The 14,478-nt window shown below is 46.4% G+C and overlaps 1 protein-coding gene across 11 annotated transcripts in view; it reads right to left on the reverse strand.

The window, feature by feature from the left end:
• Positions 1-14,478, reverse strand: part of FAM110A (family with sequence similarity 110 member A) — a 146,151-nt gene that overhangs the window by 101,188 nt on the left and 30,485 nt on the right. For 6 of the 11 annotated variants that reach the window (XR_012018438.1, XR_012018440.1, XR_012018439.1 and 3 more), the window contains exons 2-3: positions 10,504-10,558; positions 6,200-6,335 (exon numbers count right to left, since the gene is read on the reverse strand). Coding sequence is in view for 1 of the 11 variants with exons in the window: in XM_072800417.1 (XP_072656518.1) it covers positions 10,504-10,513 (10 nt within the window). In the remaining 10 variants the exon portion in view is untranslated. Of the gene's footprint in view, positions 1-6,199; positions 6,359-10,503; positions 10,559-14,478 lie in introns of those variants that run through there. The other 5 variants (XR_012018444.1, XR_012018447.1, XR_012018448.1 and 2 more) reach the window with 3 other exon arrangements.

The raw sequence follows: 14,478 nt of genomic DNA on the forward strand, positions 1-14,478 counted from the left end.
AATCCACATAGGTTGAGTCCCTGGAATTGGATGGGGCAGTCCCTTGGGTAAGACCTCTTCAGGCTCCACTATCCTAGCATCCCTCCATTCCTAGGTCCCAGACATTCAGACCCATATGCCACAACTTCAGGAATGTTTAACAAGGGAGCAAAGCATCTTTGGAAGAAGCATTCTATGATCCACATGAGACAGAAGTTGGGGTACGTTTGGGATCATAAGCAGGGCTCTCAAATGGCCCAGGTTCAAATCTAGTACATTCTGGCTGCAGCTTGAATGGCACCTCCTCAGAGAAGCCTTCGCCGATGGTCTCACACGGAGCAGTCTCTTCCCTACCTCCAGAGACCATATCACACTGCCTGTTGGTTTTCTTCATGGCATTTATCATTGTATGAAATTGTCTCATTCATTTATGCCTTCCATGGTTACTTTGTCTCCCCTCTCCTCTCTTAGAATTCAAGTTTCTACAAGAGCAGGAGCCATGAATCAATGAACTCCTTCTCAACACTTTCTGGGTGATCACAATGGATCCCCTGACATAGGGTTAGTGTAAGGTGTTCAGCAAGATAGCCAAAGGTGCTTAGCAGAGAGAACCAGCACCTGGTAAGCACTGAGTAAATGCTAATGGCTGTTGTTCTCCTTAACATGGGTGTCCTGGTCTCAGAAGTCCAAGTCCTGACACATTCTCCCACAAATCCCAAACCCAACATCAGGGCCAAGTCATCCTAGTCCATTTACTCACCCCATGACCACAGGCAAATGGCTGCTTCTCTCTATTGCTCGTTTCCCTGTGTAAAGTGATGTTTCATTGCCTGGAACTTAAAGTTGCTATGAGTGTCTGGTGACATCAAGAAGGAAACACATTTTTTAGTCCTAAATATGATGTCACTCTTGTGAAAAACGCGGCAGGCCTCCCCAGATTGTCTGGCCTCCAAATGTGTGGGCCACATCCTCCAGAGCCCCCAGCACCCTCTGCCCAGAATCCCAAGGACCCACTTCTACCCCCACCCCACCCACCCAAGTCTTAGGCTTCTTCGAAGGAGGGGTTTCCATTAAAGCAGTTTCTCCAAGTTTCAACCTTTCCAGCCCCCACTGGCATTCTGTCTGTATTTCACACAATTTCTTAACATTTTTTTTCTTTAAATTGCCTTACTTAAAAAAAAAAAAAAAAGCCAATTCATGCTAATGGGAAACTATATAGCACTCCCATTAATAAAAATTAGTATCGATTATTATAAAAAGGGGAATATATGTTGACAGTCACTAAAATCAATGCTTAAGTATTAAAAGTCTGATGCCCCCAGCAAGATGGGAGTCCTCGTCTAAGGTTTTCAAGTTCACAAGCTGAGAGTTTTCTGGGGAACTTTTTTTTTTAATCCCTTTGTTCACTGGACTGAAAACCTTACGTGCCCAGCCCAGGTGGCAGCAGTTTTAAGAGACGTTTTCAGCCCTCAACACACAAAGATCTACTTGAGGCAGCAACTTACACCCTTCCAAATACAATTAGCAGAGAATCATCACCAATGCTGGCCTCACTGGGGCATTTCTTGGCTGTTTCCTTTCAACATCACCTAATAAAGGTGTCTTACCTATGGAAGTGTGGGAAGGAAAAAAGTGAATAAAGTCTGTATTTGCAGAGTGACCATCTCCACACATGCCATTGCAATCAAACATCCCCGCTAACTACTGCCACTCCAAATGCAGTCTCCAGGACCCCCTACCCAGGGCCATCCATCTATTTTGCTGATTCCACACTCTTGGGAAGGGCAATTTAACATAGTAGTATACTGTTTTCAGGAGAGGAATAAAAACTGAGGCCTCCGGCAAATTTGGTAAAATCTATCCTTTTAATTGGATGGGCATTTTGTGTCCTAGGACTTTATTTAGAAAAATCATCATGAATGTGGACCACGACAGCTGTGAGATGTTCCTGGCAGCATTGTTGGTAAGAGCAAAAAGTTGCAAAGTGAATACTCATCAACAGGGGATTCAGGAAATAGGATAGTCTATGTGACGGGAAACTATGCAACCACTTGCTGATGATGCTGTAAAAATGTTCATGCTATATGAATAAGTAGAAAAGCAGCTACAAAATAGAATGTACAATATGTCCCTTTTAAAATATATATACATATGCACTGTAGAAAAATTGGGTATGAGAGGATTTCTTAAACAAGAAACAAAAAGTCCAAACCATAAAGGCAAATATTAATAAATTCTACATTAGAATTAATACTCTGTTCAAAATTCACAATAAGAAAAGTGAAACAATAAGCCACAAGTTGGGGAAAGCTTGTAACAGTCTGATTACAAATATTAGTACCCAAAATATATAAAGAGCTCCTACAAATCAGTAAGACAAAGACAATCAAAAAGAAAAATAGGGGATCCCTGGGTGGCGCAGCGGTTTGGTGCCTGCCTTTGGCCCAGGGCGTGATCCTGGAGACCCGGGATCGAATCCCACATCGGGCTCCCGGTGCATGGAGCCTGCTTCTCCCTCTGCCTGTGTCTCTGCCTCTCTCTCTCTCTCTCTGTGACTATCATAAATAAATAAAAATTTAAAAAAATTAAAAAAAAAAAAGAAAGAAAAATAGGCTAAAGATTTGAATAGGTATAAAGAATAGAAAACATGAACAGCCCATAAACATATACAAAGATGTTTAACATCTTAGTAATTAGCAAAATCCAAACTAAGAGTTCGTATTGTGTCCACTAGATTAGGAAAACTTACAAAGCTGGATAAATTCCAACTTGATCACTTATGTGGAACCAGAATTCCTTGACACTGGTGATAGGAGGTCAATTTGTACAACCACTTTGAACAACTTGGCATTATTTTACTCTTCCTCTACAACTCAGTAATCCCATTCCAGGTGACATTCTAGAGAAACTTGTACATGTACCCAGGAGATGTGGGCAACTAGGCTCAAACTGGCAGGACTGAGCCCCTTCTCTCAGCCCCCTGCCCTCGGGCACCTGATAAATTCTTCTTCCTTCCGCCCTGTCTTCTGACTTACTGAGGACAATGCTGGACAACACTTGCCCTGAGGGCTGGGGCTTTAACTCTCCCACACTTCTGGGGGGTGTGACCCAGCACTGTTGGCCAGTTACTGGGCAAGCAGGATCCCATGCTTATCATCTGAGGGGAAGCGGTGGGATGAGCTAGAGCTACAGTGACTGCCTGGGGGACAAGGGAGAGGCCAAGAGCACTCAGGGTGTTAGGAAAAGAGGTGGCAAGGTGACAATTCATTCAAATAATAGGTTCCTCTGCTGCAGTACAAAAGAACAGGCAGCTCCATATGAGCCAATCAGAAGCATACGTCGCCAAGGGGAGAAAAGCAGGCAGAGCAGCTACCATTGTGAAAAGGGGGGAGTAAAGTGTGCATATACTTTGCCACTTGTAATGTGCATAAAATGCCTCTGAGAACAGGAAACTGGTCTTGGGGGAGGGGAAGGGGTAGTTAGGGGTCAGGAGTAGAGAGAAGCTTTGCTGCATCGCCTTTTGTACATTTTCATTTTGTACACTGTATGTGATACTATGGAAAATAGAGTTAAAAAAATGGAAACAAGATGCAGTCACAGGAAATATAACACATATGCAATTATTATGAGAGTTGAATTAGTTACTGATCATCAGGTGACATAATGCTACTTCCAGACCATTAAATCGGATTGCTCTCAACTTCAGTGAAGTTTCTTTACTCTTTTTAAAAAAAATTGGGGGACACCTGGGTTTCTCAATGAAGTGTCTGCCTTCAGCTCAGGTTATGATCCCAGGGTCCTGGGATCCAGTCCGACATCACACTCCCTGCTCAATGGGGAGCCTGCCTCTCCCTCTCCCTCTGCCCCTCCCCCTGCTTGTGCCTGTGTACTCTCTCATGTAAATAAAATCTAAGAAATATAATAATAAAAATAAATAAATAAATTTTTCCAGGCAACTTTTTCCAGTTTCAGACTTTTCCATGGGCCCTTGAAGAGCCTGTGGCTTCTTGCACTGTGCCTCCTAGGCCAAATTCATGGAGTAGATCAGTTCATCACCCATGCCCAGCAGCCTACCGGTTCCCCAAAGGCTACCCGTAGGCACACACTCCTTTGACTTAAAATCATCTATTGGGTCCTACCCTGAGGTTGTTCTTCAGTTCGAGTGAATCCAAGCAGAACTGGCATGACCCTCCCCTTACTCAGGAGCCAAAAGGCACAAGGCCATTTTCTGGACCTCAGTTTCCCATTGGGCCACACGGTGTATATATGTCTCTCCACCTATGATACTCCGCTCTCTCCTACCTCTCGTCCCCTTGCTCACTCTTCTCCAGCCACACTGATTCCTTGTTCTTCAAATCCCCCACTATGGTAGGCAGAATTCCAAGATGTCCCCCAAGATTTCCAGCTCTCCTCCTCACCCCCTGCAGGTGTATATGTCCAGTATATAATGCCCTGGACTGTGGATGTGATAGCGTTTACTCCCATGATCAGGTTATGATGTATGGCACAGGATGTCACACTTGTGACTTTTTTTTTTTAAGATTTTTTATTTATTCATTCATGAGAGACACACAGAGAGGCAGAAACATAGGCAGAGGGAGAAGCAGGCAGATGCTCAACCACTGAGCCACACAGGTGTCCCACACTTGTGACCTATAGAACCATGATTTAAATGGGTACTGTTTTAAGCCACTAACTTTATGGTAATTTGTTACATGATAATAGAAATTAAGGCTCAGTGGTTGTGCATCTGCCTTTGGGTCAGGGCATGACCCCAGGATCCGAGATCGAGTCTTACATCGAGCTCCCTACATGGAGCCTGCTTCTCTTTCTGCCTGTGTCTCTGCACCTCTCTCTCTGTCTCTCATGAATGAATAAATAAAATCTTAAAAAAAAAAAAAAAGAAATTAATACACAAACCAGGCTTGCTCCACTCTGACTTTTGTCTGATGGATCCCTCAGTCTGGAAGTCTCTCCCTACAGATCTCCACAGGGCTCACTCCCTCCCTCCATCCAGGTCTCTGTTCAAATGTCTCCTCCCAGAGAGGCCTGTCCGATCACATCATCTAGAGGAGCATCACCCCTTCATTTGCTATTCCCCTTCCTGCTTTATTTTTCTCTATGTCACTTATCACTACCTGACATTATATGGCTACAGTGTCATCTGAATAACTTTTTTTAAAGATTTTATTTATTTATTCATGAGAGAGACACACACACAGAGAGAGGCAGAGACATAGGCAGAGGGAGAAGCAGGCTCCATGCAGGGACCCAAAACAGGACTCGATCCTGGGTCTCCAGGATCACGCCCTAGGCTGAAGGCGGCGTGAAACCGCTGAGCCACCCAGGCTGCCCTGAATAAATTTTTTTAAACTTTTTACTTTGAGATAATTTAAAACTTACAGAACAATTGCAAACATTGTACAAAGAATTCCAGCATATCCTTCACCCAGAACCCCCAAATGTCGAATTTTTTTTAAGAGAGAGAGAGAGAGAAGGGTTGAAGGAGGGAGAGAGAGAATCTTAAGCAGGCTCCACGCCCAGTGTGTAGCTCAACATGGAGCTCAATCTCACAACCCTGAGATCATCACCTGGGCTTAAATCAAGAGTTGGACACTTAACTGACTGTGCCACCCAGGTGCCCCCAAATATTACATTTAAACAAGTTTGCTGGGATCCCTGGGTGGCGCAGCGGTTTGGCGCCTGCCTTTGGTCCAGGGCGCGATCCTGGAGACCCGGGATCGAATCCCACGTCAGGCTCCCGGTGCATGGAGCCTGCTTCTCCCTCTGCCTGTGTCTCTGCCTCCCTCTCTCTCTCTCTGTAACTATCATAAAAAATAAATAAATAAATAAACAAGTTTGCTGTATCATTTTCTCTTTGCGTAGAGAGATTTTTTTCTTAACCATTTGAGAGTAAGTTGATGACCCAATTCCCCATTGCCCCCAAATACTTTAGTCTGTAGTTTCTACAAACAAGGACATCCTCTGCATAATCACAGCAAAATCGTCAAAATCAGGATACTGACACTGACACATGACTACCATAGAATCTTCAGACCCCAGTCAAATACTGTTAATTGTCCCAATAATAACATTTTTCAATAAGCAAAAAGATCCATCCAGAAATACTCACTGTATTTCATTGTCTTATCTCGTTCATCTCCTTTCATCTAGAACAGTCCCTCAGTTTCCCCTTAACCTTCATTATCTTGACACTCACCAAGATTACAGGCCAGTTATTTCATAGAAGGCTCCTCAATAAGAGTTCATCTGATGGCTCCTCCCGACCAGACTTAGGCTTTGAGTCTTTGGCAGGAACATCACAGAAGTGACGTGGTTCTCTTTGTGCGTCTCACCTGGAAGCACATGCCAGTGTGTCCTATAACAGGCAATGCCACCTCTGATCACTTGATTCAGGTACTCTCTGCCCTGTTTCTCACCATAGAGTTACCCTCTTTCTCTTTGTAATGACTAGCTTATCTTGTGGGGAGATATTTGAAGACTATGTAACTACTCTGTCCCCAACAAATTTTCACAGAGTAGTTTTCATTTTAGCACCCAGCAACAATTCTGCCAGAGTCAATTATACCATAATATTTCCATCCTTCCCTCTACATTTGTTACTAGACATTCTACTGTGAGAAAGAGCTTTCTCTTCCTTCATGTATGTGTATGTCTGTATGTATATGATACCAGTGTAGATCCAGAGTCCTATTTTTATTCAATGGATTATAACCTGCTATTGCCATTATTTGTTATGATGCTCAAATAGTACCAGATTTGGCCAGTGGCTCCTATGCTCTTCTGACCTGTGCCCAGCATTACTGGAGCCCTTCTATTCACTTTATAGCACAAGTAAATGCTTCAGGCTCACTCTGTACTTGCCAGGCCCTAGCCCTCAAATCAGCCTTCTTCTCAAGGAGTCCTGGTTCCTTGCAGTGGAGGATGTTATACTTAGATACTAAGACACCAGGATCTGGGTACTAGGAGTACTCATGGCTATGTGGGTGTGAGTGCTCCTGGGCTCTCTTTGTGGACAGAGCTGAGAAATACACACATGTGCATGCGCACATGCATCTCTGCTTATCTGTCTATATGTGTCCAAACCCATGAGTTCACCCCAATCCCTCCAACTCCATTCCAGCACCACAGAGGTCACTGTAGCCTTTGCTATTTCCATATGTGCAATTCCCTTCTCTGACAGTGAGAAACCTGGCTCTCATTTTCCTCAATATATTATTTATTTATTCAATCCCCCATCCCACAGAGCCACAGCCTCACTCAGTTGCCTTCCCTACTTGACCCCACACCCTACCCTTCACTTCCAACAAATATTGAGAAACAGAGGGAAGAAGGAGGAAATAGAAAGCTGAATTTGTTTTGAACTAGTAATGCATTCACTTGGTACAAAACTATAGAAAAAGGGGCGCCTGGGGGGCTGAGTGGTTGAGCGTCTGCCTTTGGCTCAGGTCGTGATCCCGGGTCCTGGGATCCAGTCTCACACTGGATTCCCCATGGGGTGTCTGCTTCTCCTGCCTATGTCTCTGCCTCACTATGTCTCTCATGAATGGGTAAATAAAATCTTTAAATGTGTGTGTGTGTGTGTATATATATATATATGCAAAAGTATACAATGAAGTCTCCCTGACTGCCCTGGCTCTCTCATTCTAATCTTACTCCTCTCCATAGGAGACAAGTGTTATTGGTTTGTTATATACACAAGCTAATATAAAGATATTTTTTAGTTCCCCCCTTTTACCCAAAATATTCCTTATATTCCTTTTACTTGTCATTACTTCTAGGAGATCTTTCTGTATTTGTACATAAAAAGCGGTCTCATCCTTTTTGTGGCTGTATAATATTCTTTTGGCTACTCCATTTTTTAATCAGTTTGGTAACAGTAGACCTGTAGATTGCATCTTGATTTTTGTTAAGCCAAACAAAACTGCAATAAGGAAACTTGAATGTATTCATTTCACATGCGTCTAAACACATCCATACAATAAATGTTCACAAGTGGGATCACTGATGTGATCTTATGTGTTTAATGCCCGTATGGTCTGTCTCCTCTCTTAGAAGAGGAAAGCGACTCTGTTCTAGTCACTGCTATTTTCCCAGTACCAGGAACCACTAGAATATGGTAGGCACTCGATAAATATTTGTGCAATAAATGAATGAATGACCAATGCCCTCGGATTCTGGAGTCAACTGTATCTAGAATGTGTGGGGCACCCGTTGTGTGCTCGGTGCTATGCATCATTGTGCCAATCCTCCAAACTTCCATGTGAGGAAGGAACTGTTCTGACAGTCCCACTTCACAGATGAGAGCCCTGAGGCCCAAAGAGGGAGCACAGCTAAGCCAATATCATGCAGCTAGTCAACAGCCAAGCCATGGTTCCCAGCCAGTGAGCCAGACTCTGGAGCCACTAACAAGCTCACCTACTGCTCTCAGTATCTCTCCTCTCCCACCCAAGCTCAAGCGTCCAGCCCCACATGGACCCCTCACCTTGCCTCACCCACTTCCCTGGATCTCTCTACTTCTTCTCAGCCTCATCCCCAGCCAAAGGCGTCTGTTCCCCACCCTCAGCCAACACAGGAAAGGACCAAGGAGAGGAGCTGTCATTTCCATACAGCTGTCCCCGGGAGCCGGCCCTGCCTGAGCCTCCCCATTTTCCCTGAAAAGACTGAATTGTCTTGGCCGTTTGGGGGGCACCTCTCGGCACAGGCCGGGCTGCCTGGGCAGGGCCTGGCTGGGCTATTATCCTACATTATCTCACTCCTCTGCTCCTGAAAAGAGCCAGTGACTGCTCGCCCCCCCTCAGCCCTCCCCTGCTCGCTCCTGTCTTTTACACTTAATTACCTCACTCATTACCCCGCAGCCTGCAGAGGCCGGACCACAACTGGGGCGTGAGTAATCCCCGCATCACACACCCAGCCAGCCGGCCAGCAAGGAGCAAATTGCTCACACAGCCCATAAATAAAGGAACAGGGCCTACTCAGGCCTTCGGAGCAGAAGGACTTCGTGGCTGCTGCCATGAGGGGCAGGCATTGGCCCGAGGTTCTCAGTTGGTCTTTGCCAGCTCTGGTGAGATGGTTTCCACCTCCTCCAACCCAGACGGAGACCTTGAACTTCCCCAGGCCACTGAAGTCACAGCTCAATGCCTCTGACAGATGAGATAGCAGGGCCCACATCCCTTCCTCACCTTAGCCAGGAAACCATCCAAGCATGGCTTCCAGGCTTCCTAGGTGACGTGACCCCTCCAGCCATGCCTCACCACCATTGCCCCTGGCAGTGGGTGATGTATGCATTCCCCTCGTGTCCTCTTTATCCCCCAGCTCCTTTGCATGTGCTGCCCCTCTGCTTCCTGAACACTCTTCTTGAGCACCCAAGGGCCTGCTTAATTTCTACTTCCTTGAAAGGTCACCTCCTCTGGAGAGCCTTCCTGATCCCTCTGGGCTGAGTTAGGGATCTCATGGACTTCTCCCATCAAAGCATCAAGCCATGACATTGTCACTGTCTTTTCGCTTATGTCTTTGAAGGAAGGACTGAGTCTTCTACATCTTTTTGTCTAATGCCCAGCCCAAGTCCTGGCACATGATTGGGCCAATCACTAGGAACTAAGTAAACATGAGCAAGTGAGTAAGTGAAGGAATAAATGAATGAATGAGGTGACGAATGGGAGCTACACATGCTGGACAAAGGGGTTGGGCTCCTGGTCCCTGTGGCAGGGCCTTCTCTCTCCAATCTCAGAGGCTCCTGCTGTCCAGGGCTTCTGAGTACATCAGGATGGATGACCTAGGACCCCTCTGGGGCTGAAATTTCCTTCCCTCAGACTCCTCCCCTCAAATCACCTTGTAAAACACTAGCTTCTCACCTCTGGCATGAGATAGTCCAGCCGTGGCCCAGAAGGAGCCTGCACAACCTCTTCTCCATCAATTTATAGGTTTCTGCTGATTCACCACCTCCTCTATCACCCCAGGGAGGCTGGCACAGGAGCTGGCTGTGTGGTAGGCCTCTCCCATCTGGAGGACTTCACCTCATCCTCCAGCTTCCCTCCCAAACCCTGATAAGGTAGGGAACTTGAGAAGGTGGTGGGGAGGGAGTTCCCAAAGCTGGAGAGGCCAGAGTTCCTGGAACTCTTTAATATCTGGCAAATCCTATGGAATAGACTCTTTCTCAGATGCCTTTAAATTAATAAAATAATACACATAGAATCACAGAGTAAACCAATTACACTGAAATAGTTATCAAAATATGAAAAACAAGTTTGTATTACAGTAATATATTATTTATTATACATTATAACACAAGATCTAGCAAATAGCTATTGCAATTTCCAAGTCACGATGAATATAAATGATATTTCAAGATATCTGGAACATCTCTAATGTGATAAGAAAATATCTATGGTTTTTATTAGTGACAAAGTCACTGGTCCTGCTAATACCACTGCTTTCATCACTGAAGGAATGGTCAGTTTCAGATAAAGGCTAGTGAAATTAAAGACATAATACTTTTCTTACCCAAGTTCATGACAGACTTCCTGAATTCTTTCTATGGAGCCCAGGTTAGGGGCACCTGTAACAGAGGAAGACAAGTATGTTAGGAATGTGCTACCACTTCCCCTCCTATGTCTTTGCAGACATCCTTAATCAATTTCAGCAGTCTTTCCCACTAAACCCAAGCTCAGTTCCAGAATCTATTGCAACACCAGACTCCAGGCAACTGCTACCAAGCAAGGCAGGCTTTGAGCTGTTATCAATTGGTCATTCCTGGGGGGTGGAGGAGCAGTGCTCTGGGGAGCAGATGGAGGAAGAAGAGGTAGTCACAGGAGGTTCAGCAACAACACAGGGAGGTGGCTTGATGGCAGCCACATATTGGGTCATATCATGAACATGTATGGAGACTTCTCTGTGAGCCACTTTGTGCCAGGAGCTGGGGAACACAAACGTGGACAACCCCAGACTCCTGCTCTTGGAGTGAGGACAGTGGAAAGAACTGAGTGTCTGTATATCCCCAATGGGCCCTTCTGGGCCAGAAGGATAGAGCCTGTGGGATGCCATTCAACCTGAGAAAAATATTACTACTGGTGTTTCCAGACAATGGATGGGCAGCTGGATCTTCCAGGATCCATGGCAGCAAACATGCTTGAAGAATCCCCCAAGAGGGTCAGAAACCAGAAGTGAAGGCTTCATATCAAGAAAAAAAAAAAAAAAAAAAAAAAAAAAAGGGATCCCTGGGTGGCGCAGCAGTTTGGCGCCTGCCTTTGGCCCAGGGCACGATCCTGGAGACCCGGGATCGAATCCCACATCAGGCTCCTGGTGCATGGAGCCTGCTTCTCCCTCTGCCTATGTCTCTGCCTCTCTCTCTCTCTGTGACTATCATAAATTAAAAAAAAAAAGAAAAAAAAAAAAGCCTTGGGACACCTGGGTGGCTCAGTGGTTGAGCATCTCTGCCTTTGGCTCAGGTTATGATCCTGGGGTCCTAGGATCGAGTCCTGCATCGGGCTCCCTGCATGGAGCCTGCTTCTCCCTCCCTATGTCTCTGCCTCTCTCTCTCTCTCTCTCTCTCTCTCTCTGTTTCTCATGAATAAATAAAATATTTTTAAAAAAGAAAAAAAAAGTCCCAAATTAGGTCGAAGCCCTGGTCTGAGGGAGACTTCACTGATAACATCAGTGGGAAAGAGGGCTCTGAGATCAGAGCTCACCCTGTTGACTCTAACGCTGGATGCTAACACTAAGACCTTTGTCCCTGCTGCTTTTGGACACTCAATACGGAGGCTGCCACACTCCAGCCAGAACAGCATGGGGCTGGCCTGGGCCACGTGACTGCCCCTGGCTGTAGAGAGGAAGTGGAGAAGTCCAGTAGAGACCCCACTAGTGGAAGGAGGGGGACTCACACGACCAGGGTGTTGGAAGGTGCTGGCAGCTGAAAGGAAAGTCACCCGTCTACTCCAGACAGCAAGATCAGGTGCTTCTGGCGCTCAGCTCTGTGCTCAGGACTTCCTACAGATTGTTTCTGTTAATCACCTCAGCTCTCTAGAGCATGTGCTGTGTTTATGAAGGCCCATTTTCCAGATGAGAAAGGTGATGCTTGGAGAATCTAAGTCATTTGGCCCATTCTTTTCACTGTTCCACAGAGGTGGGCCAGCTGGATTAGGAGAAAACCATTATCCACTTTGAAGCTGACCAAGGCAACTGGGCTGTGGGGGACACCAGCCCTGGGATCTCTGGGATCTCTGGCATTCCAGAACCTGCCACAGCATTGCCAGAATGGGTTCCTTGTGACCCAAGGAAGCTCAGGTTGCATTCTGGACTCAATACAAAAGTCATTTCCTCAGAGAGTTCTTCCTTGACCACCCCACTTATAACAGCCCCCACCTCATTCTATGTTTGCCCCACATCACTTGTTTTTTGTTTTGTTTTGTTTTGTTTTGTTTTAAGATTTTATTTATTTATTCATCAGAGAGAGAGAGAGAGAGAGAGGCAGAGACACGGGCAGAGGGAGCAGCAGGCTCCATGCAGGGAGCCCCACGTGGGACTCAATCCCGGGTCTCCAGGATCACACCCTGGGCCGAAGGCGGCGCTAAACCACTGAGCCACCTGGGCTCCCCCATCACTTGTTTTCTTAGTGTTTTATAGATAGGATGCTGGCATATCTACCCATTTGTTTATGATCTGTTGGCACAGTAGGATGGGATCTGCATGAAAGCAGGTCTGTTTATTCATGGCTATGTCCCCAGTCCTTAGCACAGTGCCTGGCACATGGCAGGTGCTCTGCAAACCTCTGCAGACTTACTAGCTGTGAGCCCTTGGGCAATTTCTTAACCTCTCTGTGCTCAGTGTCCTCCTTTATCAAATGAGTATGAGCATGCTATGTACATCTGAAAGTCATTGTGACAGTTCCACAAGTTCATGAGGTATCACAGCCAAGCAGACCTTTCACGCAGGCCACTTCTGTGCCCCAGGTGAGCAGGGATTTTACTGTAGGGCTTTGGCTATCAGAGCCATGGGGGTCAGAGAGGAGAGGCTCCTTGGGGCTGAAAGGTCCAAGGGGTCCACTGGAAAAGAATGGACTTGGAATTAACAAGGCTGACATTCCTGAGCATCAGCTTTGTGCAAACTGGCATCCTAAACACCTCACTCACTCCCCACCTGCTCTGTATCAACATCCCTATTTGACAACTAAAGAAACAAGAGGCACAAGGAAGACAGGTAAGTCACTCAGGTTAGGTAAGTTGACAGTAAGCAGAAGACGTTGGATTTGAACCCAGACCATCCAAGCTTTTAACCCCTCTTCTCCCCAGCCCTCCCACAGCAGGGGTGAGATGGAGGAGAGGCTGGGAAGGTATGCACTAGGAGCATGTGGGGGTCCTGAATCCTTGGGCGTCTCTGTCCCCCACACCAAGTCTGGGGTCAGGCATAGGTCAATATTGAAAGTCCCTAGACTCTGCACACCTGGGCCATCTCCTGGCTTTCTCTAGAAGCTGATGGGTCCCAGCTGGTATATGAACAGAGGCGGGGAGCAGGAAGGCAGAACTGGGGGTGCTGAGAATGGTTGACTCCTCTGTGCCAGGAGCCCTGGGAGCCTGGAAATGCCAACTCGGCAGATCCAACAGCAGCCTCAGCATCTGCCATGGATGGTTCTGGGCTCGGCTGGTGGGGAAGAGAGGGAGGCAGGAGAGGCCATTGTAGAGTGAGGGCAGCAGCCTTGATCTGGCAGGCAGGAGCCTAAAAGGAACTTCCTGTTCTGTGCTTCAGTTTTTCCCAACTTTTAAATGGGGATCATGCTGGTATCCCAAAGACTATTCAAGTAGAGCTTCCAGTTCTACTCCAGGCTTCATACAATCCTATTTTATAGGTGCTATCTACCATTGGCCTTAGTTAACAGAGGTGAAATAGAGGCACAGAGAGGCAAAGTGACTTGCCCAAAGTAACACAGCTTGAAGAGGCAGAGCCGGGATTTAAACTTGGCTCAGGGTGACCTGGGCCCAACGGTGAACCACCTCACTTGCCTGAATGTAGGGCTCTGGTGTATGGGTCACTTAGCCACTCCACCCCCTTTCTAGAGGTTTCAGGGAGCCACTTAAGGTGTGACCTTATCAGGGACAAAAGTTAGCATATTTAGGAACAGCTCTAACTTTGAAGGAAAGACACTTTAATGAAAAAATTATAAGGCCTGTGATAGTCAGGATAGGGACTCGATCATCCCCAAAGGAAAAAGGTATGTACCCACTTGGTAGATTGTGGTGATGGTTGGATGATGTAATCCACACAAAGGGCTAGATTTGGCTCCCAGCACATAGTAAGTGCTCAGTAAATGTCAGCTAGCATTATTATCATCTGGGACTCTGAAACATGTTCCTTCCAACCGCACAGATCCTATCTGTCCTGGGCTGGATCCTGGGGTCAAGCGGAAGGGTGGGGATTAGTGAGAGGAGAAAGTGTGACTAGCCAGGAGGGAGGAAAAAGTGCTCTGGGCAGCAGGAACAGGCCTGC

The sequence above is a fragment of the Canis lupus genome, chromosome 26 (genome assembly GCF_048164855.1).
Source record: "Canis lupus baileyi chromosome 26, mCanLup2.hap1, whole genome shotgun sequence".
In the NCBI taxonomy this organism is placed as follows: domain Eukaryota; kingdom Metazoa; phylum Chordata; class Mammalia; order Carnivora; family Canidae; genus Canis; species Canis lupus.